We start from the raw sequence: 26,796 nt of genomic DNA, 5'->3' as shown, positions 1-26,796 counted from the left end.
ACTATCCCTGATTGGCCCAACCCTCTCTCTGATCATTCCCTTATTCCTCATGTAAGTGTAGAATGCATTTGGGTTTTCCTTAATCCTTCCTGCCTTTTTGTGCCCCCTCCTAGCTCTCCTCAGCCCATTTTTGAGTTCTTTCCTAACCACCCTGTAATCCTCTAAAGCTGTGCCATATCCTTCCTCAACCTTAAGTAAGTTTCTTTTTTCCTCTTGACGAGAAACTCCTGTTCTCTTGTCATCCAAGGCTCCTTCACCTTATCATTCCTCGCCTGACTCAGTGGGACAAAGTTATCCAACACTCACAAAAAGTCCTCCTTAAACAGCCTCTGCATTTCTGTTGTGCATTTCCCATAGAACAATTGCTCCCAATTTATACTCCACAGTTCCTGTCTAATAGCAATATAATTTCTCCTCCCCCAATTAAATACTTTTCCATACTGTATGTTCCTATCTCTCTCCATGGATATGGTAAAGGTGAGGTAGTTGTGGTCACTGTCATTGAAATGCTGTCCCACCAAGAAATCTGACACCTGGCCTGGCTCATTGCCTAGCACCAAATCCAATATGGCCTCCCCTCTAATCGGCCTATCTATATATTGAGTCAGGAATCCTTCCTGGACACACCTGACAAAATTGGCTCCATCCAGACCATCTGCACTAAGGAGGTTCCAATCAATATTGGGAAAGTTGAAGTCACCCATAACAACAACTCTGTTACATTTGCACCTTTCCAAGATCTGCTGTCCAATCTGTTCTTCCATCTCTCTGCTGCTATTGCAGAGTCTATAGAAAACAACCAATAATGTGACTGCTCCTTTTCTGTTACTGACCCACCCATACTGACTCAGTAGACAAACCCTCCCCTCAACAACCTCCTTTTCTGCAGCTATGATGACACTCCCTAATTAACAATGCTACTTCCCGCTCCTCGTTTAACCCCCTCCCTGTACTTTTTTAAAGGTCTAAAACCTGGAACATCCAGCAACCATCCCTGCCCATGTAGGCTAAAACAACAAGGACAGCAAATTTCCTTCCCTAAATGGCAGGAACCTGATGGATTATTATGATAGCTGTGTGGTCACTATTACTGAGAATAACTTGCAATTAAATGTTAATTTCATCAGGAGTTGTGGTGAGACTTGAACCCATATCCCCCGTGCATGAACATAACAAAATAGAGAATAGCAGTTGCTGGAGATCTGAAAATGCTGGTGAAACTCAGCAAGACTGGCAGCATCTGTGGAGAGAAAACAGAATTAACACTTCAAGTCCAGTGACTCTTCATCAGAACTGTTAGCAGCAAGGTATGCTGAAGATGAGGTTGGTGGGGAGGGAGAAAGGGAGGTGAGTGCATAGGTGAAGATGGAAGCCATAGAGAGAGAGATATGAAAGGGATAAGTAAACAAGGGTATTATGGATAAAAGGCCAGTACAGAAGAGGAGCTGAATAAGTGTTAACAAGGGCTAAGAGTGTGAGAGAATAAATGAGCTGTACTGAAAGCAACCCATCTAATGTGATAAAGGGTCTAGAAGTAGGTGAGAATTAGTGATTGTATGAAAGCAACCCATGTCATAACAGCACCAGGTGAGGGGTGGATATATTCCCCAACACACTATTCTGGGTTACCAGTCCAGTGGTATGACCACTATGCTACCACCTGCATCTACCTGGCTGTCTCCTGATTTAGAGATTCCAAATTTGAGACTCACCGAGTACAGCCCTCAGCACTGCACAGGGTCAAAGCTCAGTGACCCACTCCTCTCATGTTAATCATTAAACCAGTGAACCAATAAAAAGAAGATAAAAGTACTTCACAGGAACTATTTATAACTAGTCCGACGGAGCTCAATGAAAGGTTGCTGGATCTCTGTGCCACAAGTTGGAGCTGAATACTTTTCTATGAAAAGTAGGAAGTTTGGACTTATTTCAAACACCACCACAGGGAGTGGAATGCAAGAGAAAAGGTGAGATCCATCAAATGGTCAAGCAAAGCTAAGAATGGGTTTTGGAATATTGCAGGATGAGGGTGACTAGACTGGGAAAAAGTGAGCTGCCCCACAGCTTGGAGGGGACAATGGGGGAGAGGGGAAAGACTTTCACAATCTTGAGGATTGTTCTACACTTTGCAGGGGACTCTCTTGGGAATTAAGAAGACCCATAGTTTCGAAGTTCTAGGAAAGAATAGATGAAGGTAGGAGACGAGGCAACAAATCTAGATTCCAATCCAGTGAAAGTTGAATCAAGAAGAACAGGGGATTTGCAACTGAAGAAAACAAAAGGGAACAGGTTCAGATGAGAAATGAAACAGTGGTGTCAAGGAAGTGAAGACAAGGTAAATTAGACTGGGTAAAGGTAGGAGGATAAGACTGAAAATAGAATTGGATAACAAACAAATTCCTTGATTGTGTTGCAATGAAATGTTGTGAATGTTTGCAAAACAACTTAGTCATACAATCGTACAGTTCAGCAGAAGCCCTTCGATCCATTGGGTCTGTACTTCTCCCTCTTTCCTTACTTATTTTGGCCTGCGAATGTCCTCTAAAGGAATGGCTCCAGCTCTCCACAGCATGAACACCCTCCACAAAGTGCCCCACCTTGTGGTTGGCTAGCGAACCATGCAGCATCCATTCCATCCAAACACAACACACTGCTCCCTGGGGAGTATCATCACTGACTTACACCAAGAGTGAGAGAAGATCTCATTAGCGTGTAGAACATTCTGAGTGGGTTTGACAGGATAGCTTCTAAGGGCTGTTGTCCCAGGCTGAAGAGTGACTCATCAGTGGGGAAGGACGGGGTGCAGTCAAAGTCTCAAGATAAGGGCCAGTCTTTAAAGACTGAGATGAGGAGAAATTTCTTCACTGCACTTGTGAGTCTTTGAAAGTCTCCAGCACAGGTAGCAATGAATGCTCAATCATTGAGTATATTCAAGACTTGCATGACATGGGCAACACTGGCTGGTCGCCAATCATTGCCTAGCCCCTAGTTACCCTTGAATTGAGCGGCTTGCAAGGCCATTTCAGAGGGCATATTGCTATGGGGCTGGAGTCACATGTAGGCCAGACCAGGTAAGGATGGCAAATTTCCTTCCCTGAAGGGCATTAAGAACCACATGGATTTTTAAAAATTTGTTGATATGGTTTCATGCTCATTAATAGATTATTTATTCCAGATTTTATTTTTAAATTGGATTCAAATCCCACCATCTGCCAAAGCAGGATTTGAACCCAGGTCCCCAGAACATTACATGGGTCTCTTAATTAATTGCTTAAGCCATTGCCTCCCCCAAAGACAGCTGTCTGCTCACTCCAACTTTGAAGCTGGGGTCTACACTTGAGGCAAGCTCCAAATGAAAAAGTCAATTCATCCATGCGGTTGTCAGAGGCTTTCAAATGGAGTTCCTAAAGGAACACATTCTTCCCAGAAACAAATCATTGACAGGGAATTTCTACTGCATACAGCTGACGTTAACATCTGCAACTGATTACAGACAGATCCCTTCAATGAAGATTCCAGCTGATCCCTCCTCGAGGCAACTTCCTCCGAGTCAGCGCTGAAAGAACGAAGCCTTGTTGTTACTTATTAATGGTCCTTGGTAAGATTCCACTGTTTAGAACAATACGAAACAAATTGAGGAAAGAAAGTCTGACTGCATTGCAAACACTGTACAGTGAATGCAGTGCTTTGATTGAGGTGCAGTCACTGTCATAATGTAGGAAATATGAAACCAGAATTTGTAGAGCAAGATCCTACACAATGAGGTAAGTTTTAATGCCATCAGTTTAAGGATGAATATCAGCCCAGGAAGAACTCACCTCTCCTGCTCATTTATTCTATATTCTTTTCTATTCATGCATCAGATATGGACACTCCAACAAAGTAGCTAGCAGTGAATCACCACATTGAAGTGCTGCTGTCCATCTGGTGTAGCTAAACTACAGTACACTTAGCGAGGGAGTCTTCTTGTTTATTAATTCACAGGATGTGAGCATCTCTCTCCATTTATCGCCCATCCCTAATTGTCCTTGAGGACCACAGGACAACATGATTAGAATGGGGAGGTGCTTATTTTTGACTGGCACAGACTTAATGGGCTAAAGAGCCCCATTCGGTGCCATACACCTCTTGAACTCTTATTACTAAGGCAGTGGTGAGCTGTCTTTTCAACCGCTGCAGTCGATGTACAGTTGGTGGACCCACAGTGCCCTGAGGAAGGGAATTCCAGCATTTTGACCCAGTTACAGTGAAGGAACAGCGATATATTTCCAAGGCAGGATGGTGAGTGGCTTGGAGGGGAATCTACATGGTGTGGTGTTCCCTTGTATCTGTTGCCCTCATCTTTTGAGATGATAATGTGCATTTACTCTTAAGGAGAATCAAGGGTTTAGGGGAAAAGGCAGGAAAGTGGACGTCAGGAGTTTTGGATCAACCATGATCCTACTGAATGATGCATTAGGTTCAAGGGGCTGAATGGCCTACACCTGTTCCTATGGTCTCAAGGTGTGTGTGTGTTGTCTCACAAGAGATCATCATGTAACTCAGATGTAAGTACTTTGTGAGAAATCTATTCTGTTCATCAAGACGGAGCTTATCTTCTTCTGAAGTCAGCTCATGCTTACACCTCCCCTTCCACCAACCATACGTGTCTGGGAAGGATTTACAGGTTGGTACTCAATCTGTTTGGCCACTTTCAATGGCCATCAAGTCTTGAAGTGCTTCTGGCTTAGAGTCAGGGTCCTGACATACTGCATCTCCTCTGAGACAAACTCTAGGGTTAAATCTGCTTTTCCTTTCTGGCCTGATTAACTTGTGTCTGTACTTTCACTGATACCTGTACTCCAGGTCGCTGTTTCACTTCCACATTTGGACTCTTAATTTTCCTTATTCTTCTCAAAACCTCTCCCTTATTTCTGCTGCAGCCCTTTTAAAAAACTGCACTCCCTTTCTTACCACTGTCTTCCTGTGTTTTGCCACGGTCCTCCCATGTGTTAGCAAATTTGGAAATGATTGCTTCTGATTGTTGAGTCCAAGTTGTTAAAATGTAAACAGTGAACAGCCGTGGTCCCAGTCCTGATCCTTGTTGAACGCCACTTCCCACATGTAACCAAGTCTGAGTAATTATGTTTAATTTCTATTCTCTGTTTGCTGTTCTGTAGCCAGTTTTCTCTCCATAATAGCAATGCAAACATAATTTAGTCACCTTTATTTTAAAAGTGTTTTCTCTTTCTAAACTGTGATTGCTTGCACATATTACAAGTGACTATTACACTTCAAAGAATATTTTGTTGGCTGTGATACCTTCTAGGTGGGGTGACAGTGGGGGGAGGGAAGCAATGGTGTTGCTGAGCTGGTAAAAGGTACTATACAAATGCAAGTCTTTGTTCTCCTTTCCATCTTTAATAGTGAAAGTAACAACCCCTCCTTCAAAGATATAAAATTTTTATACGCATCCGAGTTTACAGAGTCCGTGCATTTTTTCCGCAAGCAGGAGGCTTCAGTTAGAGAGAAAATAAACAGCCCTGCTCAGGAAAATGACTTTACCAGATGGGATTTTATGTGATGGAAAGCATTCCTTTTGTTCTTCTGCCCTTATTGAGCCAAAAAAAGCGCATAAAAGGTTGAGGGGTTGGATGGTTTTAATGAGGCGACAGGGTTGTAATCTTGTGGATTCTTTTCCTATTCATTCAATCGTGAGATTCAGTTATTTCTCAGTGTAAGTCCACCTCTGTCTCAACAGGTAGTCCTCTTGCCTCTGAGGTCAGGTAGCTGTTGGCTTAAGGCACACTCCACAGTCCTGAATCTAGGATCCAGTCTGGCACTCACTGCAGTGCCAAGGCAGCTCCACATTTACCCCATTTACCACTCCCTGAGAAAAAGAACAGAAAATGACATCACCATAGGAAATGACATCACCACAGGAAATGACATCTCCAGCCCAAAGAAACCCAAACATATAAATAGAAAGTAGGAATCATCAGCAGTGCTTTGTCCAGAGGCTCACTGAAGATGTTACATAGTCTGGGGACAAAATGTCTGAAAATGAACCTTCTAGCTCAGTGTGCAAACCTACATCCAGAATCTTAACCTGAGCTACAAATTTTCTCAAAACTCGCTCGCAGCTCCACATCTTTGGAGGTGCCATCTTTCAGATAAGATATTCAACCATTTGATCTCTCTTCAGTCAATGTAAAAGATGCCAAGGTCACTTTCAAAGCCAAGCAGGGCAGTTTTCCCTGATGTCCTGAAATCAATATTCAAGACACAATCAACCCAGTTTATCATTTATCATATTTCTCTGTGAGAATTTATAGTCGGAGATGTTGAAGCACAGAAACAGTTCCTTCGGTCCAATTCATCCATGCCGACCAGATACCCTAAATTAATCTAGTCCCAATTGCACGCACTTAGTCAATATCACTATAAACTGTTCCTATTCGTATACCCACCCAGATGCCTTTTAAATGTTGTAATTGTACCAGCTTCCACCACTTCCTCTGGCAGCTCATTCCATACACATACCTCTGTGTGAAAAGGTTGCACCTTAGGTCCCTTTTATATCTTTCCCCTCTCACTCTAAACCTATGTCTTTCAGTTCTTGACTCCCCCAGACCAGGGAAAAAACTTTGTCTATTCATCCTATCCATGCCCCTCATGATTTTATTAACCTCCATGAGGTCACTCCTCAGCCTCCAATGTTCCAGGGAAAACAACCCCAGTCTATTCAGTCTCTCCCTATAGCTCAAACCCTCCAACCTTGGAAATATCCTTGTAAATCTTTTCTGGACCCTTTCAAGTTTCACAACATTCTTCCTATAGGAGGAAGACCAGGATTGCACAGAGTAGACCAATTGTGGCCTAACGAATGTCCTTTACAGCTGCAACATGACCTCCCAACTAACTTGCGGTGTATACATTGACAACTGTACTTCTCTGCAACAATGATTACACCCCAAATCAGTCTGTAAAGTGGAACTCAGAATCACAGAATTGTTATAGTGCAGAAAGAGGCCATTTGGTCCATCATGCCCACACTAGTTCATTTACCTTATGCCAATCTCTTGCCTTTTGCCCAGATAGTTGGGCGGCATGGTGGCTCAGTGGTTAGCACTGCTGCCTCACAGCACCAGGGACCCAGGTTCGATTCCAGCCTCGGGCAACTGTCTGTGTGGAGTTTGCACATTCTCCCCGTGTCTGCGTGGGTTTCCTCCGGGTGCTCCGGTTTCCTCCTACAGTCCAAAGATGTGCAGATCAGGTGAATTGCCCATGCTAAATTGCCCATAGTGTTAGGTGCATTAGTCAGAGGGAAATGGGTCTGGGTGGGTTACTCTTTGGAGGGTCAGTGTGGACTTGTTGGGTCGAAGGGTCTGTTTCCACACTGTAGGGAATCTAATCTAATAGTCATGCAATGCCCCTTTGAGGTGAAAATGTTTTTGCCTCACATCACCCTTGCTTTGTTGCCTTCTGAGGTGTTGATAGGCTCTTTGCAAATGCAAGCCCTGAGGGGCCATGACACTGATGGAGTCTCCCTAGAGGAAGGGAACAGTGAATTCACTGCAACAGATTATACACAAAACATCAAAAATTAGTTCCACTCCAAAGATTACTCACATGAAATTATAGTGTGGATGTCAGCTTTCACTCACTCAGACTAAATTCCACTCAGCGCATTGTTGGTCTTCGAGGGGGTGTAGTATCGATTTACAGAATTACACCAGGGCTAAATAATGAGGACTGGCTCCATAAACTAATCTTATATTCCCTCAAGGGTAGAGATTAATGGGATGATCGAATCAAATGTATTTAAAGGATGAATAGAAAGAAATTATTTCCTCTAGCTGGGGGTTGAGGGAGCCCAGAATCCAGGCATCATGTCTGTAAGGAGCAATTCACACTGGAATTAAAAGTTCAAAACTGAGATTGATAGATTTCATTAGGTAAGGATACGAAAGGCTTATGAAACCAAAGTGCATACATGGAGTTTAATTGACATTTTCCCAGGGTAGAAACATCAATTACTGGGGGACACAGGTTTAAGGTAAAAGGCAGCAAATCTAAAGGTGATGTGAGAGGCAAGTTTTCTTTAATACAGAGGTGGTAAGTGCCTGGAATACACTGCCAGAGATGATAATGGACGTGTGTACGGCAGCAAGATTTAAGAGGCCTCTGGACAGATACATGAATAGGTAGGGAATAGAGGGATATGGACTGCGTAGGAAGGCATCATGTGTTGCCACAGGCTTGGCAGATCGAAGGGTCTGTTCCTGTGCTGTACTGTTCTTTGCTCTATTTATAAGAGCAGATCTTACAGAATGTTAGACAGAGTGAAGGTAATGAATTGTGGGCATCCCTGGCTAGGCCAGCATTTATTGCCCATCCCTAATTGCCTGGAGGACAGTTTAGAGTCAACCGCATTGCTGTGGGTCTGGAGTCACATGTAGGCCAGACTAGGTAAGGATAACAGATTTTCTTCCCTGAAAAGAAATTGGTGAATTTTGATTGCTATTAGGATGGCTTTTAAAATTCGAGATTTTTGTTGAATCCAAATTCCACCATCTGTCATGATGGGACTTTAACCCTTGCACCCAGAAGTCTGATGTGCTGGATTACTCATTCAGTGACTACTCCCACTGCCTCACCCATATTCCAACAGTGACTCATTTGTATTTGATCAATTGAATTTCACTGCTGAGGCATTCCATTGCAATAGCTTGGCCAAGCAGACTCTGATTTTTAGAAAATTGGTTCATATCTGCACACTTTTCTTGAATGATGGTTTCTCCTGGAGGAGGTATAAGTTCCCCCAGACCCCGGCATTAGGGTCAATCACACAATCCTCACCTTGTGATCCCATGAGAATTGGTGGTGCCCGAGCAACTTGACAATGGTTCGTATCACGATTAAAGTTCTCCTCTGCCTTACACATATCATGATTGGAATTGTCCCATCACCAACATTAGCACCTTTCATTCACATAGCACCCCTGGATGGCACAGTGTCTCAGTGGTTAGCACTGCTACCTTACAGCGCCAAGGACATGGGTTCAAATTTCAGCCTCAGGTGTCTGTGTGGAGTTTGCACATTCTCCCTGTGTCTGCATAGGTTTCCTCTGGGTATTTGGGTTACCTCCCACAGTCCAAAGTTGTGCAGGCTAGGGTGGATTGGCTAAATTTTCCTGAGTGTTCAGGGATGTGCAGGCTGGGTGGGTTAGCCATGGGAAATGCAGGATTACAGGGACAAGGTGGGGGGGGGGGGGGGGGGGGGGGGGGGGGTGATGCTCTTCAGCAGGTCAGTGGAGACTAAAAGGACTGAGTGGCCTGCTTCCACAATGTAGGGAATTTTATGCTTCTATACAATAACCCAAAGCACTGAGCAACATGGAATATTACAAGAGGAGACCAAATGCTTTGCCAAAGTGATAGATTTAAAAAGAGCATCTTCAAGGAAGAGAAGGAGGAGAAGAGCTTTCCAAACGGAATTCCTGAGCTGACGCGATGACCTCCAATGTTGCAGCAACTGAAATCAATGGCGGGAGGTGGATGTGGGAGAAACCAGAATGAGAGAAAAACAGGGATGGCTGAAATTTGTCAGGCTGGAGGAGGGGGGAGGGAATGACCTGTAGCTGACTTGTAGCTGGCTGGGTTTGAAAACAAGGAAGACAACTTTAAAATGGAAGAAGCCAGAAAAGAGAGGATCCAGATTTTCTGATGCCCAGGAAGACTTTCTCTGCAGTGTTGATGGGAGGTGTGCATCAGAACCCCTCAGAATGTCCAATGTAACAGAGTCCATGGCCATTGCCAGAACATTCCCCCTACCTTTGAAATACTGAAAATATTCTCTTAGAAAAAGGTCAGGCTCATTGACTTGTTACAAAGATGTTAAAAAGGAAATTTTTTTCTCCGTGGTTTTAAGAATATATTTTATTCATTTTACACCCCCACCTCCACCCCCGGCATGTCTGCAGACACCTCCCCTCTCCCCCGGATCTGATACACCTCTGCCCAACTCATTCCACCCGAAACCCTCAATTAACCAGTGCCCTTACCATCTTGCAACTGGCATCTAAACAAGACTCAATGGCATCTTACTCACTTGGGACCCTAGTCAACTGGCATTCTGCCTTCTCCATGCCCTCACGCCCTGACCCCTCAGCATCTTGCAGCCTACTTCCCTGACAGTCTACCCACTGGGCACTTCAGCACATTACCCACTTGGCATCTTTTAGAATTAGAATTCCTTTCATATAGAAACAGGCCCTTCAGCCCAACAAGTCCAAACTGACTCTGTGAAGAGTAATCCACCCAGACCCATTCCCCTATCCTATATTGTACCTAACCTACACATCCCTGAACACCAGGCCAATTAGCATGACCAATTCACCTAACCTGCACATCTTTGGACTTTGGGAGGAAACCAAAGCACCCAGAGGAAACCCACACAGACATGGGGAGAATATGCAAACTCCACACAGACAGTCACCTAAGGGTGGAACTGACCCCGGGTCCTTGGCACTGTGAGGCAGTAGTGCTAACCACTGAGCCACCATACTGCCCAAGAGCACCCAGAGCCTAACCTCACATTTACCCTTTCAAAGCAGCTGTGAAATTAGCTCTTTATAATTTGGGTATTTAAATCAAAAAATATAGCAACTACTGCTGTGAGCTAGGGGACATGGCTTACCTTCAACCCACTTCCCCATCATCGACTATCCTGCAATGCAAGGACACAGCTGGATTTAGGGCATGCTCTGCTTTTGGTCAGAACTTCCTGCTGAAAATGTGGAGCAATCCCTTAATAGATAAAAACCTGGGGGCAATCGGACTATAATTGCCATCTCTTGGAAAATCTGACCCAGAGAAACCAAGTTCAAGGAGAAAAACAGAAGGAAGTTGAAGCAAAGGCAATTATTCCTGCGAATAAATCCAATAAAATGTTTACTTAAAACCACAGAATAATTCCCTTCTTAATATCTGTGTAAGAAATCAATGAGTCAGCTGCAGAAATTGACTTTTTTTAAGAGAATTTCTTCAAGGTTTGAAATGGCAAGGATAAATTGCCTAATTGGTTTGGATTCTCTCCCATACAGAAGATTAGGGAAGAATCTAAGTGAAGTATTTACAATAATTTAAACAAAAAAAATGATAGAGTAATTAGCGATAAACTACTTTCTCCTGTGATAAAGTCCAGCATAAAGGAGTATTTAAATAATCTTAAAATTAGAGCGAGTCAGAGGAGATGGCATTGTGTGAAAATGTTGGGCTTGCAATGCTTAAGTTCTTTAGGATCTTGTGGCGTGGAGGTATCTGAGCCTGGAGACCCAGGTTCAAGTCCCACCTGCTCCAGAAGGCTGACATAACATCTCTGAACAGGCTGATTAGGAAAAATTTACAATTGGGACCAGTGTGTGTTCAGGAGAGATGACAGAAAGTGCATTTTTCACAGAAGCCAGTGATAATTCTCTCCCAATCCCAAAAGGCTGTTGAATTTGGGGTCTTTTTTGGTCATGGTACATGGATGTTGCTAGGTGGGCTAGCATTTATTGTCCATCTTTAGTTGCCCCTGAGAAGATGGTGGTGAGTTGCTTTCTTGAACCGCTGCAGTTCCCGCTGCTGTTAGGGAGGGAGTTGTAGGATGTTGACCCAACGACAGTGAAGGGATGGTGATAATTTCTAAGTCTGGATGGTGATTGGGCTGGGGGAAACTTGCAGGTGGCAATGCTCCCATGTTTCTACTGCATTGTCAATCTCGATAATAGTGGTCATGGGCTTGGGAGCTTTGATGATAAGAAGCCTTGGTGAGTTAGTGTAGTGCATCTTATACACTGCTGCTACTGTGCAGTTGAACTTTTCAAGACTGATGGCGATTAATCTTCTTCTTGGTGCTGGAAAAGTAGAGCTATCAAGAAATGAGGAGCAAACGAATAAAATGAATTTGGTATGAGCTATGATCTAATTGAATGTTCGACCAGGTTTGAAGGGCTAAATGGTCACCTTGTTGATGCCAGTGTTGAAACAATCAACTGTGAGGCTACCATAGATCAGTAATGTACGTAAAGACCAGACAATCACAGCCAATCATTGAAATGTCTTTCTGTAATTAAACTATTTTCTAATCAACCTGTCCCGATGACATTGAGTAAATCCTTGAGGGAGGACATATTTGCAGGACCATAGACAAACAGCAGGGGGTAGTGAGAGTAATTGGGGAACACCCCTCTAACTGTGCTGGACAGAGCAGCACAATGCGCTGAACAATCCCCTTTCGTGCTGCCTCATTCTACAATTCAGTATTACTTTATTTGGGGAAAATCCCTCAATGCTCAGAGAACAGAACTTTCAGGGGAACTCTCAGGGGAACCCCCCACTCAACAGTTTGTTTTCCTTTCCCAGAAGACTCTGAAGACCACACATGGAATGAGTCAGCAGCATCCTATATGTGGTAACGGTGACCACAGACCCCAAGTTTAGGCTGTTAGCAAGAGGCCCACACTCCTGGGGAGACCTGGATTACTTAACATTGCCCACTGGCATAATGTGACGGTCTCTGCTTGGCACCTTTCACATCCCACCTGAGGATATCCTAAAGCACTTTCCGATCATTTTCTGAAGTACAGTCACTGCTACCAATAGAAAACATGATTTGGAGATGCCAGTGTTGGACTGGGGTGTACAAAGTTAAAAATCACACAACACCAGGTTATAGTCCAACAGGTTTAATTGGAAGCACACTAGCTAGTGTGCTTCCAATTAAACCTGTTGGGCTATAACTTGGTGTTGTGTGATTTTTAAAATAAAAAACATGGCTGCCAAATCAGCACAGCAAGATCCCACAATGTGACAATGAGTGGTTATCTGTTAAAGGACAAATATTTAACCAAAGTACCAGCGTAATTGGCCCTGATGTTTGTCTGAAGAATGGTGTGGGATCCCTTGAGATGAAGATGGGGTGCAAGAGGACGGAGCCACAATGTAATGTTTTATCCAAAGGCAGCATGGCCAACAGTGCAGCATTCTCTCAGCTTTGCACTGACTGGCTCTCTGATGGGTTCGGTGGTTTTGCTAAGCAGGTACAGTACTGAGCAGCTGCCAACTCACCCACTACTAGCCAACATTGTAAGAGCTGCCTGACTTGGTGTAGGCTGTAACCAGCGGAAACAGGATGAGGTTTTTAAGAGGTCCACGGGAGGCTGCGGGCATATGAGTGGATAATGGACTTAATGTGAGTGGCATGTTACAGGGCGCACACTACACTACCCTACCTATCCCCCCTCCCACCCACCAGTACCTCAGCATCCAAGGAACGGTTGCATCCTTAAACCAGAGCAATCTCTCAACTAGGGTTTGACCAGTTCCATTTCTACCATCCTAACAGACATAAAATCCAAGAAGTTGCTGATTAACCATAGCGTTCAAACACTATCAGTAAGTTAATAACAGATCCAGGCACATGAGCTGAAGAAACCCTACTGATGGAAAGCTTTGGGAACCAAAGTTCACTTGTCCCACCTAAATCTTATTGCACCCAACGTGTCATACAAACGAGGAGCAGGAACAGGCCCCAATTGAATTGTCAACCTGGCATTCATGACTGAACAGATTGTGGCCTCAACTGCACTTTCTGCCACGCCACCCCACCCCATCTTGATAGATTCTCGACTGACGTGGAGTCAAAGGTCATCTGTCTTAAGAATATTCAATGAGCCAACCCCGACCTCCTCTCCCGGGCAGAGAATTCCATGTGATTCTCAAAATAACTCATGTACATAGTATGGAAAAATTATTTCCTGGTAGAAATCAATCTAATTTACAATGGAACTAATGAATACAATCTGGTTTGACTGTTTCCCTGAGGAAGCCTGTTCCAGAGCCTGACTGTTCATTCACTGATATATTTCTGCAAATTACTTACAAATTTAACCTCTGTGTTCTCTGGTTCCGCCAGCCTGGAGAGGCTAGGTGAAATAGCCTGTCATGGTTGATGCTATCCAGTCTCTTTAGAATCCTAAAACAAGCACTGTATTGCTATCTCCATCTCTTCTCCACAAGACTTCAAGAAGAGAAGGTCATTAGGGCCCCCCAAGCCTGCTTACTATTTGATGAGATCTGGTTATGATCTTAACTACACTTTCCTGCCTGCATCATCCTTCAACCCCCCCCCAAATAACCCTCAACTTCCTTGTCAATCAAAATTGTCTCACTCAACCTTGAGTACATACAATAGCCCAACCATCACTGCCCACAGGGACAAAAAGGCCAAAAACAAATAAGCCTCCAAGGGAAATCGTTTCTCCTCATCTTCATCTTAAGTAGGACACTCTTCGCTTTGAAACAGTGTCCCTCTAGTGCTAAGCACCTACACAAGGGGAAAAGTCCTCTCAATATCCACCCTCAGAATCTCATGTTTGCTTAACATCACGTCTCATTCTTCTAAACCCCAATGCAAATAAGAGCCTTTTCTTATAAGACAACCCTCCACCTCAGGAATCAGTCAAGTGAATCTTCTTGGAACTACCGCCAAATGTAAGCATCTCCCTCTTTAGTTAAGGAGTACGGAATACACCAGGAGTGTTCTCATCATTGCCCTGTACAGTTGTATTTTTATATTCCATTCCCTTTGTAATAAAAGAAAACATTCCATTCCATTTTAATCTGTGCATACACCACCACCAACTTCACCCTACCTCCAGTTCTAGATTCCACTGTGAGAGGAGATGTTGTATCAGAATCTATCCAGTAGAGAACCCACTGAAATTTTAATGTTTCATAACATTACCTCGAACATTTTAATATCCACCCTGTCAAGCTCCCTCGGAATCGTCTATGTTTCGATAGTTCTGGAATTAAAAATCTACAAATGACTATGAAAAAAATTGCTGACTATTAGAAAAACCCATCTGGCTCATTAAAGTCCTTCAGGGAGGGAAATCTGTCATCCTTATGTGGTCTGGCCTGCATGTGACTCCGGACTCACAGCAGAGTCAACTGACCTCTGAAATGACTTAGCCAGCCATTCAGTTCAAGGGCAGCTAGAAATGGGTAATAAATGCTGGCCAGCCAGTGAAGCCCATGTCCCTGTTCAGAAACATTTATCTCTGAAGCTATATTTGTGCTCTTCATATCATCTCACCAAAAATGCTTCTCACTTCTAACAGCTAAAGTAAAATTGTCACTTTTAAATGTGTAATTGCTTCACCCAGCAAAGAAGTTAATTATGCTGGAATTTCTTGTTGTGTCCTTCAGTTTCAGGAACTTTGAATGTTTGTACATCAAGAAGGATGTATTGTGTCGTCTAATCAAACTCTAAATATCTCCCTTTATGTCATTAATGCTGAGATAACACATCACTATCTAATTCTTTTGGTTGCAGTTAAATTTGGTGTTGTCTGAGAGCCATCTTGTATGAATCTGGGTCTTAAAAAGACTGATTAGCCTTATTTATAAAAAGAAAGAAATTATAATTACAGTCATGACACTGCCAACAACTCCTACTGGCCCTAAAAGATTAATTCTATATTTGTGTAACATAACATTTCTCCATCATGTTATTTATATTATTTAAGGTTTATTGTTATTTTAGCTTTCAGCTTAATCCAATCATTTGTTTTAACCTAAATTTGTAAATCAAAAGTAAAGAATGTTAAATGGTTTTAACCTCCTAGTTGACTGCATCTATGGATACTTCAACGTGATTGGCAACATACTTAGTAGTTGACATCACTGATGCTGGGTGTCTGGAGATCCCCTTGACCTGGTGCCAAATTTAAGGTGTCATCAGAACATGGGAAATTCTTATGGCAGCTGGATTGGGCATTGATAAGACCATACCTAGTACTCTGTGCAATTTTGGTCTCCTTGCATAAACTTCACTGTAAAAGAAGCAAGGGTGAAGTGAGGAAAGCTTTCTCACATTGTAAGTTATGGAATGCACTACCGGAGATGTGGTGAAGGCCGGCTCAATTGCGGCACTGAAGAGGGTAATGGATGATTATTTAGATAGAAATAATGTGCAAGGGTATGGGGAGAAAACAGGAGATTGGCACTATGTAATGATGCTCATTTAGCGAGCCTTCCAGGTACAATAAGCCAAATGGCCTTCTTCTGTACCATAATCCTTCTGTGATTATTCTAAGAGAGATATACAGTACATGCATTGGAAGCAGTTCAGAAATACATCACAAGGCTAATTCCTAGGATGTTGCCCCTCATGTAGGAATCTAGAACTCAGTGTCACAAAATCAAAATAAGGGGTCACCCATTTATTATGGAGATGAAGAGGAATTTCTTCTCCCAGAGGCCCAGTAATGTTTGTGGCTCTCTCCTCCTGAGAGCTATGGAGACTGATATTTTCAAGGCTGAGTTAGACAGAGTTTTGATTGACAAGGGAGTCGAAAAGTGTGGTGCTGTAAAAGCACAGCCGGTCAAGCAGCATCCAAGGAGCAGGATAGTCGGGGGTGTGAGTGTGTGTTGGAGGGTTGGATCTGGGATGAGATGAGGAGAGGGGAGATCAGGAAATTGATGAAATTGACATTGATCCTGTGTAGTTGGAGGATCCCAAGGCAGACGATGAGCTGTTCTTCCTCCAGGTGTTGGGTGGCTAGGATTTGGCAGTGGAGGAGACCCAGGACTTGCATGTCCTTGGCGGAGCGGGAGAGGGAGTTGAAGTGTTCGGCCACAGGGTAGTGCGGTTGATTGACAAGGGGGTCAAGGGTAATGGGGAGCGGGGGGGACAGACAAGAAAATGTTGATAAAGTCGCAATCAGATCAGCCATGATCTTACTGAATGATAGTATGGGCTCAAGGGACCAAACCGTTAGCCAGAGACATAGGTTAATGTCACTGGACTAGCATTCCAGATCCAACATTCTGAGGACATGGGTTTAAATCCCACTTATGGCAGATGGTGAAACCTGAATTTGGTAAAGAGAATAAACAGCAAGCAAATGGTGACCATGTAATTATTATCAATCGTGGCTAAAACCTGCCTAATTCATTAATATCCTTTCAGGAAGGAAATCTGCATTCCTTACCCGGATCTGGCCTACATTACAGGAAGTAAGCAGGAGAATGGGGCTGCAAAACAAATGTCACAGCAGACTCAATGGGCTGAATAGCCTAGTTCTGTTCCTATAGCTTGTGTTAAAGTGTGGTTGACTCTTAACTCTCCTCTGAGCAATTAGGAATGGACAATAAATGCTGGTCTAGCCAGTGATGCCCATATCCCATGATTTAATGATTAAAAATGACCTGATCCTGTTCCTTGTGTTCTTATGTTTCACATCTGGTATGTGCTGTTGGACTGGTGGATTGAAGCAGGGAAACATTGTGGGGCACAAACAGATGGGGACGTAGACAGGTAGAGATAAGTACAGAGAAAGAAGAGGAGGAGACTGCCACATACATTATTGTGAGCTGCTTACACTCATGCATCACCCAAAGTGACACCAGCCGTAAACAGCGAGATTGCTGGCTGCCAGCTGGTATTTTAACCTGACAGCCAGGAACACTCAGTCAACGGGAATCTTGAAGCTAATATATTCACCAGGCCATGTGGCTCCAACAGCCAATCACTGGGGACAGGTTGAGAATTGCAGCGATTTCTTCCTGGGGTCAGGCAAGGGTCAGCAAAATGTCAACATCTTTGACTTTTAAACAAATGGACCATGGCCTATATTTAAAACGCGCAAAGGGGAGGCAAAGCGGAGGACAGGGAGTTAGCTGATGCATGGCTCAACGTTAGCAAGAGTTAAAAATCACACAACTCCAGGTTATAGCCCAATAGCACCAGCTTCCAAATAAACCTGTTGGAATATAACGTGGTGTTGTGTGATTTTTAACTTTGTCCACCACAGTCCAACACCGGCTCCTCCACATCATAAGCAAGAGGTGAATGACGTCTTGTGTCTTATAGTTGCAGTAGTTCAGTTTGAAACATGATATCAGGAAGAGGCCATTCAGTCCCTTGAGCCTGTTCTGCCAATTAATTCAATCACAGTGGAAGTGTGACTTATCTCCATCAACCTGCCTTGGTTCTATCACCATAATGGTATTATCACTGGGCTGTTTATCCAGAGTCAAGAGTGTGTTGTTGGAAAAGCACAGCAGGTCAGGCAGCATCCGAGGAGCAGGAGAATCGATGTTTCGGGCCGGAGCCCTTCATCACTCATTCCTGATGAAGGGCTCATGCCTGAAACATCGATTCTCCTGCTCCTCGGATGCTGCCTGACCTGCTGTGCTTTTCCAACAACACACTCTCGACTCTGATCTCCAGCATCTGCAGACTTCACTTTCTCCCTGTTTATCCAGAGACCCGGCTTGCCCAAGGACCTAAGTTTCGAATCTTGCCATAGCACATGGTGGAATTTGAATTCAATGAAAATCTGGACTTAAGAGTCTTATGAGGACCACAAAAGCATTGACAATTGTCAGAAAAGCACACTCAGGTCACTCTTGTCCTTTAGGGAATGAAACTAGCATCCTACCTGGTCTGACCTACATGTGACTCCAGACCCACAGCAATGTGGTTGACTTTTAACTGCCCTCTGGGCAATTAATATTGGCCTGGAACTGAAAGAGTTCCAGATTTCCACTACCTTCTGAATGAAGGGTGCTTCCTTACATCTCACCCAGCTCTAATTTTAAGGTTATACCCTCTTACTCTGGCCTGCTTCCAGCAGAGACAATAATTTCTCTCTAATTAACTTATCAAATCCTTTATATTACAGTAGCTTGCTCCTTAATCTTCTAGTTGTCTTAATCAAATGGTTCAGACATGTTGTGACACAACTCTGGAGCAGGTTCAGACTTGAACTCAGACCTTGTGGCTAGAGGTAGGGTCAGTACCAATGTGACACAAGAGCGACTTAAATCTTCTAAATTTGACAGACTCTAACCCTAGTCTCTACAACCCTGTAACATAACATAACGATCCCAGAGTGGTATTCAAGAGTAAAATACATTCCCTCTGCCCCATCTAACTCTGCCAAAGCTCTTATCAGAATTAAGAAGTGCCAATTTAAGACAAGGAGGAATTTCTCCTCTCAGAGGGACGAGTGTCTTTGGAATTTCTTGCCAAAGAGAAATGTGGGGACAGAATCTTTGTGTATATTTAAAGCTGAGATAGATAGATTCTTGATCAGTCAGAGAATTAAGGGTTATGGGGAAACGGCAGGAAAATGAATGCGAGGAATATCAAATCAGGCATTATCCTATCAAATGGCAGAGCAGGTTGGAGTGTCTGAATGGCCTACTCCTGTTCCAATTTCTCATGGACTTATGGTCTAACTGAGGACACTGAGGCTTTTTGGAGTGAGTCACGGACTTATTTACTCTTACAACACAAAAAGAGGAAGTTTAGCTATCATGCCTGGCAATCTCTTTGAAACAACAACTATATTTATATGATACCTTTAATATAATAAATCATTACAAAGTATGACACGAGACACAGTATAAGCTATTGGGACAAACACTTGGTCAAAGAAGTAACTTTTAAGGGAACTTTTAAAGGGACAAAATAGACAGATGGAGAGGTTCAGGAACTGAATTTCAGAGCTTTCAGACTAGTTAATTGAAAGTACAGTTGAAATTAGGCACACAGATATTTTGAAGAGTTAAGAGGCTGGAGGAGAGGGAGAGGCAAGATGAAGAAGAAATCTGAAAAAAAAAGGAGACTGGAACTTGAGTGGGAAATGCTATCAATTAGAGAGACCATAAGGTGTAGGAGCTGAAGTAGACCATTTCAGTCCCGTCCAGTTTGCTCCAACATTCAATGAGATTGTGGCTTATCTTACAATCCTCAAATCCACTGTCTTGCATTTCCCCAGAACCCGTGCTTCCCTTACTGATTAAAGATCTGTTTGTGTCAACTTGAATATATTTAACGACACAGCCTCAACAGCCCTGTGGGGTAAAGAATTGAACAGATTCACTACTCTCTAAGGGAGACCCTTTACTTCCCCACAAGGAGAAAACAACCTTTCTGCATCCACCTTGTCAAGTCCCTCACAGAAGTCCCACCCTTCATGTTTCCCTCACATCCTCTCATGTATTTATGTCCGATTGCCTTTTGAAAACTTCTGTGGAATTTGTGTCCTGCAGCCATTCACCAATCCCTTTCCAAAGTTTAACGCCCCCACGTGAACACATTTCCCTTCCCTCAAACCAAATGTGATTAGCTCACTGAACAGAAAACCAGAAATAAATCTGGAGACCTTGTACATCCCTGACACTCACTCACAAGACAGAGCATATCGGTCACCTGTCGGTAACTCTCCTAGACTAATAGCCCCACAGAGCCAAGAGTTCAAATCCCACTGCAATCGCATGGACTAGCAATGGATAAGATTGGCCTTGTAGATGTGACGGATGTTTGTAAAAATCCAGCTGGTTCAGGAATGTCAATCAGGAAAGAACATGTATTCATAAGAAAAGATTTCAGGGCTTCCAAATCTCCCACAGCACCTGACAGCGACAGTCACAATTTCAAAGTATAATCACTGCTTTAATGTAGGGAAACATTGCAGATAATGCATGCACAGACAGATCCCAATAATCACATTGAGATAATATCCAGATCGTAAGTTCGGTTTTCTTTGCAGTAATGTTGACTGAGGGATAAATAATGTCCCCTGGACTCTGGGGAAAGTCACTTGCTTTTCCATTTGAATTAGTTCCCTGCTTGTGCAAGAACTGAAAGATTAAAACTCGGGTAGCTTTTTTTTAAATTAACACAAGGATTTATAGCAAAATACAAATTTGTTAAAGTATAAAGCAATTGAGTTAATGACTTACATCTCTATAGTGCCTTTCACAACCTCAAAATGTCCAACAATGCTTTGGGAGCATAAGAACAGTAGTAGGTCATTCAGCCCATTGAGTCTGCTCCATCATTTGAAATAATCAAAGCTGAGTGAACACTTCAATGCCTTTTACGTACACCATCCTCAAAACTCTGTACATCACTGGTGACTCATTCTGGAGTCTGTTCACAAGTCGATTTGTCAGCAAGTAAGAACACATTGCAGGAGAATGTAAAGCAGCTATTTGCAAGGACAGGAAATGTTTTTAAGTCAGGTCTTTAAAATTACACCCCTGCATAGGCTTGCATTTGTAAGTATGAGTGTTCGTAGATTGGACGTTTGTAAATTGTGGAGCCCTCAGACAGTGTAAATGTACAATCAGGGTTACACTGTGAATGTATATGGGAACAGAAATAGGCCATTCAGCCCTTCGAGCCTGCTCCGCCATTAGGTAAGATCATGGCTGATCTTGGCCTACTCCAAATGCTGCTTTGGGCCCGTATCCGTTGCTTAATAAAAGGTTGTCTATCTCAGGTATAAATTTAAAAATTGAATTAGCATCAACTGCCTTTTGAGGAAGAGAGCTACAAACCTCCACTACCCTTTACGTATAGAAGTGCTTTTTCAAACATCTCTCCTGAATTCTAATACTCAGACTATGCCCTCGGTTCTAGAATCTAGAACCAATGGAAACAGGTTATCTGTATGAATCCTGTGTTACCCTATTAATATCCTGAAGACCTTGATTAGATCACTCCTTAACCTTCTAAATTCTAGAGAAAACAGTCCTAATTGTCTAATCTCTCCTCATTACGTAACCTCTGAAGTCCAGGTATCATCTTTGTAAAGGATGTATATACCAGAAGCCGCAGGAGGTATTCAATTTGCTTCAAGATTAACTCAACTGCCCCCCAACTCGGTCTATTTGGGATTGGGCAAAAACTAATCCAGCCCTCCAACTCTGCAATTTCTGTGCAATGTTCATTCTCACTGCGTGCACATCCTCTGACATTAACTTCCTCCCAAAGCTTTTCACATTTTTCCCCTCAGTTCCTTAAAACCTACCTCCTTGTACAAGTTTTAGGCAGTTTACTAGGCATTGATTGAGCCCAGTGCAATGTTGCCTAATAGCACACCTAGTACATGGTTTGGTATGTTCTTAACAGTCAGTTAAAGAGACTATACAAATGCAAGTTTGTGTTGTTGTTGTGAGTAAAGACATTTGCCAGGTAATGATAGATTAGTGACTTATAGAAGCTGGACTGCTTTTACTTGGAGGAGATGGTTAAGAGGAGACCTGATTGAAGTAGTCAAAATCAGGAGAGATCTGGAAAGAACGGTGAGGGAGACTCATGACAGAACCAAGAACAAGAGGGCATGGTTTTAAAGAAGCAAAACTGATATTTGCAACTTTGGAAAATTGCACAGGGCTGGTGAGGATCGGCCATAAAGTCTATTCAAGGCAGAGATAGATTCTAATCTGCCAGGACATCAAGAGTAACGGGGAAAAGGCAGCAAAGTGGACTTGAGCATTATCGCATCAGTCATGATATAATTGAATGGCAGAGCAGACTCGATGGGCTGGATGACCTACTGCTGCTCCTATCCTCTGGTCTGGTGGGTAGGGTTTAGTGAGTGTACTGCGTGATAGTCTGCTGGCGGCAGGATCCATCTAGGCTTTCGAGAAGAAACGGGACAGTAATTTGAAAAGGGGTGTGCTGGGTGACGGGGAGAAGGCAGGATAATGGCAACAGGGCGAGATGCTCATTGGGAGAGCCGGCACAGACAGCGCGGGCCGGATGGCCTCCTCCTGTGCACTATACCCATTCTGTGGAATGAGGGCGGGGACCGGAAAACACTTATCAAAGTTCAGGTGAAAACACACACACAGATAACTCTGATCGTCCTACCCCGTTGTTGCTTTAAGAAGGTGCGTGCGACCCATTCGGAGAGAATCGCTGTTGCTGGCTGGTAGAGGATGCATCCGTAGATTACCCCTCTTTCATTCCACTGTGAGGAAAGTTAAAGTTAGTCTGACAGACACATGCATTTGTTGCTGGGACATCCGATAGCAGGAGCAACAGGGTTAAGAAAGGGCGTTGCAAACGGTACAGTTAAATTGCAACAAAGCAGGCGGTGACTTTACACTCTGGTCTCAGCTATTGGGAGAACGGGTAAGATCAAATATTCGAAACCTGACAGTCAGTAACTTTTTTTTTTACATTTTACCTTTCCACAAAGTCAATCGTTCTTTCTTAAAAGCAGTTTTAAAAAAATTACCAATTTTTGGCTTTATTGAAAACAAAGTTAATATTTAGAACAGGAAACAGTTTTTCTCCCTCAGAGAACTTAACTTCTCAAAATGTTAGTAAAAAAGTTTGTAGAAAGTACAAAATGAATTGAAACCTTAACTGTAAGCGTTTCTCAGCTGATTTGGAGAGCGTGAAAATAGTGTCATAAGTGATTCTTAAAAGATCTAATAGACTCAGTATTTAGTTTAACTACAGAATTTAAGAGTTCCCAGTTTGAGGTAGCAGTTTAGGATTTAAATAACTTGGAGTGTCTTTAAAAACAATAGGGTTATTCGTGATCTGTACTTTTAGGAGTGGTCTAACAGCTGGAGTGTTTGGAGTGCAGTATTTCTGATGAGGAATGACAATGTGAAATGGGTCTTGGTGTGTTTGTGCCATATTTCCTGGGGATCTGTGTGCCTTTTAACTTTGGACCTGTACGATGACAGGTTTAAAAGCGATGGGTGAAACTCGTGTTTTGTTCCGCTTGGTTCAAAGTAAAGTTCAAACTCCGTGTTTACTGGCCCTGTGTATATTTCTGAGCATAGTCTGGCGCCACCTCCTGTTAGCACAGTCGGGTCACTTCGGACAGTGTAAAACTTGCCTTTACCTAGCGCCTTTTACTGCCAGAGTGTCCTGTGACCGATGAAGTTACTTCTTTTCTTTGGATTCCGGTGGTTGGGGGGGGGGGGGGGGGGTTCAGTTCAGTTGGCCGAAATAAAATAAAAAATTGCACATGCAGATCTGAAACAGAAATTGCTGACAAAACTAGCAATGTTAACTGTGCTTTTTCTCTCTGTCTCTCCACAAATGCTGCGAAACGTGCTGAGTCTCTCCAGCAATTTCTATTATTGTTTTAGCTCAGTTGGCTAGATGTGATGTGCTTGTGTGATGGCACCAGCATGGGTTCAATCCTGATCAGGTTACCATGAAGGATTCTTCTCCTCAACCTATCCCCTTGCCTGAGGAGTGGCGACCATCAGGTTAAGCCACCATCTATCATCCCTCTCTCATGACCTGGTGATTTTACCTTTGATGGACCGCAGGAAAACAACACACAAGTTGTGCACAGCAAACTCACACAAATAGCAGTTTTCATAACTCCATACAGAACAACCTTGATTATCCAAACGAGACGGGTGGGGAATATTTTGTTTGGATAACTGAGAGTCCAGATAATGACTTGTACGGATAATGGATAGCGTTTTTATGGGACCTTGAGATCTTGTTCAGATAATCTGAAATTTGGATAACTGATGTTCGGATAATCGAGGTTATTCTGTTAACTGCTGCACTGTCGTTGAAGGTTAAAGGTGTCTAGGAGTGGGGGTAGACCCTCCGGTTTTTTCTTCAAATTGTAGCCGTGGTATTTTTTGTCTCACCTGCAAAGGTAGATGAGATCATAGCTGAAGGGATCATTCAAAAGACAACTGCCAACAGTGCAGCACTTCCCTCTGTGCTGACTCCAGGGTCTCTGTCTGGACTGTGTTCAAGTTTTGAACTCTCAATCCTGTAAAGAGGGATATGCACTGCTGTCTGAGTCACAGGTGACAACTTCTTGCAATGAATATAACATGCCTTCTTATAACATTGACGTCCAGCATTTATTGCCTGTCCCTAGCTGCACTTCAAAGGTGTGGTGAGCTGCCTTCTTGAACTGCTACGGTCCATGTGCTGTAGGAGAGGATTTTGACATAGCGACACTGAAGGAACAATGATGGATTTCCAAGTCAGGATGGTGTTTGGCTTGATGGGGAACTTGCAGGTGCTGGTGTTCCTATGTGCTGCGCTTGTCCTTCCAAATAATCACAGTTGCTGGTTTAGAAGGTGCTATCTAAGAAGTCTTGTGAATTGTTGCAATACATGTTGTAGATAGTGCACACTGCTACTACTGGGCATTGATGGTGTAGGGTTTAGATGTTTGTGAATGTGATGCCAATCAAGCGGCTGCATTGACCTGGATGGTGTCAAGCTTCGGAGTGTTGTTGGAGCTAAACCCATCCAGGCATGTGGGGAATATTCCATCACACTCCTGGTTTATGCCTTGTAGATTGTAGAAAGGCTGAAGTGGCCAGGAAACTGTGGAATGTTTTGGAAGAACTGTTTCCCGCTATTTGGATGCAGCAATTACCCTCGAGGTCAGGAGATCACCATGTCAAGCAGTGAAACTGATTTTAGAAATTGAATACATTCGCAGTTTGGCACTGGAGAGAAATGTGAGTGAAGCAGTTGGATTGTTGTTAAAAAAACATGACTAAAGCATTAATGTTGTCAGGCAAAGCAAACTTATCCCTGCCTGATCTTAGTCAGTGTGCACCTCCTGTGCCACACTGTGAACTACAACGCCATCAAGGTATTAATGGAGGCTGCAAATGGGGTGTTCATCCACGTGCTAAAACCAATTAAAGATACGAGAAGAAAAAACATTTTCAATACAGATTGAAGTCAGGTGAAGATCTCTCGGAAATGTTACCAAATTATTGGGACTAACTCAAATGGGTGGCACAGTGGTTAGCACTGTTGCCTCACAGCACCAGAGACCTGGGTTCAATTCCCGCCTCAGGCAACTATCTGCGTGGAGTTTGCACATTGTCTGCGTGGGTTTCCTCCGGTTTCCTCCCACAGTCCAAAAATGTGCAGGTTAGGTGAATTGGCCCTGCTAAGTTGCCTGTAGTGTTAGGTGAAGATGTAAATGTAGGAGAGGATTTTGCGTCTGGGTGGGTTGCTCTTCGGAAGGTAGGTGTGGACTTGTTGGGCTGAAGGGCCTGCTTCCACACTAAGTAATCTAATCTAAAAAAAAAATCCCTCAATCTCTCCACAAGACTGCAGTCACAGGGAAAAGGCAGGACTGGTAGACATGATGGACCAAATAGTCTCATTTGACACTGTAAAAGCCCTGTGATTCTGTTGAGTCAGTTTCACATTCAGTCTCCTTTCTGAATATAATTACTTTTTCTCTTAGAAGCATTTATTTCATTTCCCCCTTAAAAAGTTGTTGTTGAATAAGCTTTCACCACCAGATTATAACAAGTTGTCACACTTAAAAGATAGGAACATGAGAAACAGTGGACATGGGTGACGATTTGGCCCATCGAGCCCACTCCATCACTGGACTAGATCACAGCTGATCTTCTCCTTGGATGTCCCTTTCCTGCATTATTACCCCATTTCCAAAGATTCACTACTTGAGTGAAAAAAAACTCCTCCACATCTCAGACCTAAATAACATGCCTCAGGTGACCTAGCTCGAGACACTCTCTACTCCCACTCGCCCAAACCAGGGAAAAACACTGTTCCCTCCCATGTCGGTGGGGTGTAAATGACTGATAGTAAGGGGCACGATCGTTAAAATCAATCCACACAGAAATAGATCAGAGGACTATGTTGGTGCAGGTCGTTTTGCTGTGACGGTTGTTTTCCTCTACAATGGCATAATGAAAAAAAAAATCACACTGTAGAAAATCGCTAATAGAAAAATCACTATATCTGTCCAGTGGAAAGTTTGTTTTAATAACACTATATCCACAATTCATCAATCGAGTTATAGCCAAATCAGGCTAATGAAATAGCAGAACAACCTCTACCGAGACAGCACGCAGAGTAGGAAGGGGGGAGGGGGGGAGCATTTGTGGGGTGCAAGTATGTGGGTGAGAGGGGAGGGGCAGGGTTCTGGGGGGAAAGATAGGAGTCTGTAGGTGAGATGGGGGA

The 26,796-nt window shown here is 43.3% G+C and overlaps 1 protein-coding gene and 1 long non-coding RNA gene across 5 annotated transcripts in view; one reads left to right on the top strand and one right to left on the bottom strand.

Moving 5' to 3' along the window:
• synpo (synaptopodin) overlaps positions 1-26,796 on the top strand; it is a 102,157-nt gene that overhangs the window by 54,642 nt on the left and 20,719 nt on the right. Inside the window, exon 1 of one of the 3 annotated variants that reach the window (XM_087995117.1) lies at positions 3,512-3,598. The exons of the other annotated variants lie outside the window; for them this stretch is intronic. Within the exon in view, the coding sequence (XP_087851243.1) occupies positions 3,589-3,598 (10 nt within the window). The 5' untranslated portion in view covers positions 3,512-3,588. Of the gene's footprint in view, positions 1-3,511; positions 3,599-26,796 lie in introns of those variants that run through there. 3 annotated transcript variants of the gene reach the window in all.
• Positions 5,381-25,285, bottom strand: LOC122556447 (uncharacterized). Of its 2 annotated transcripts, XR_006313540.2 has the most exons (4): positions 24,471-25,285; positions 22,708-22,807; positions 7,048-7,229; positions 5,381-5,869 (listed from the first exon to the last, which is right to left on the bottom strand). It is a non-coding gene; the product is annotated as an uncharacterized LOC122556447 (long non-coding RNA). The 2 variants fall into 2 exon arrangements; XR_015759695.1 differs by lacking the exon at positions 24,471-25,285 and having other exon boundaries at positions 22,708-24,457.

This window comes from Chiloscyllium plagiosum, unplaced genomic scaffold, assembly GCF_037043375.1.
Source record: "Chiloscyllium plagiosum isolate Xiang-an unplaced genomic scaffold, Cpla_swu_hap1 HiC_scaffold_16, whole genome shotgun sequence".
Classification (NCBI taxonomy): Eukaryota; Metazoa; Chordata; class Chondrichthyes; order Orectolobiformes; family Hemiscylliidae; genus Chiloscyllium; species Chiloscyllium plagiosum.
Note: the sequence above shows the minus strand (reverse complement) of the source record. Positions and strands in the feature narration are given on the sequence as shown.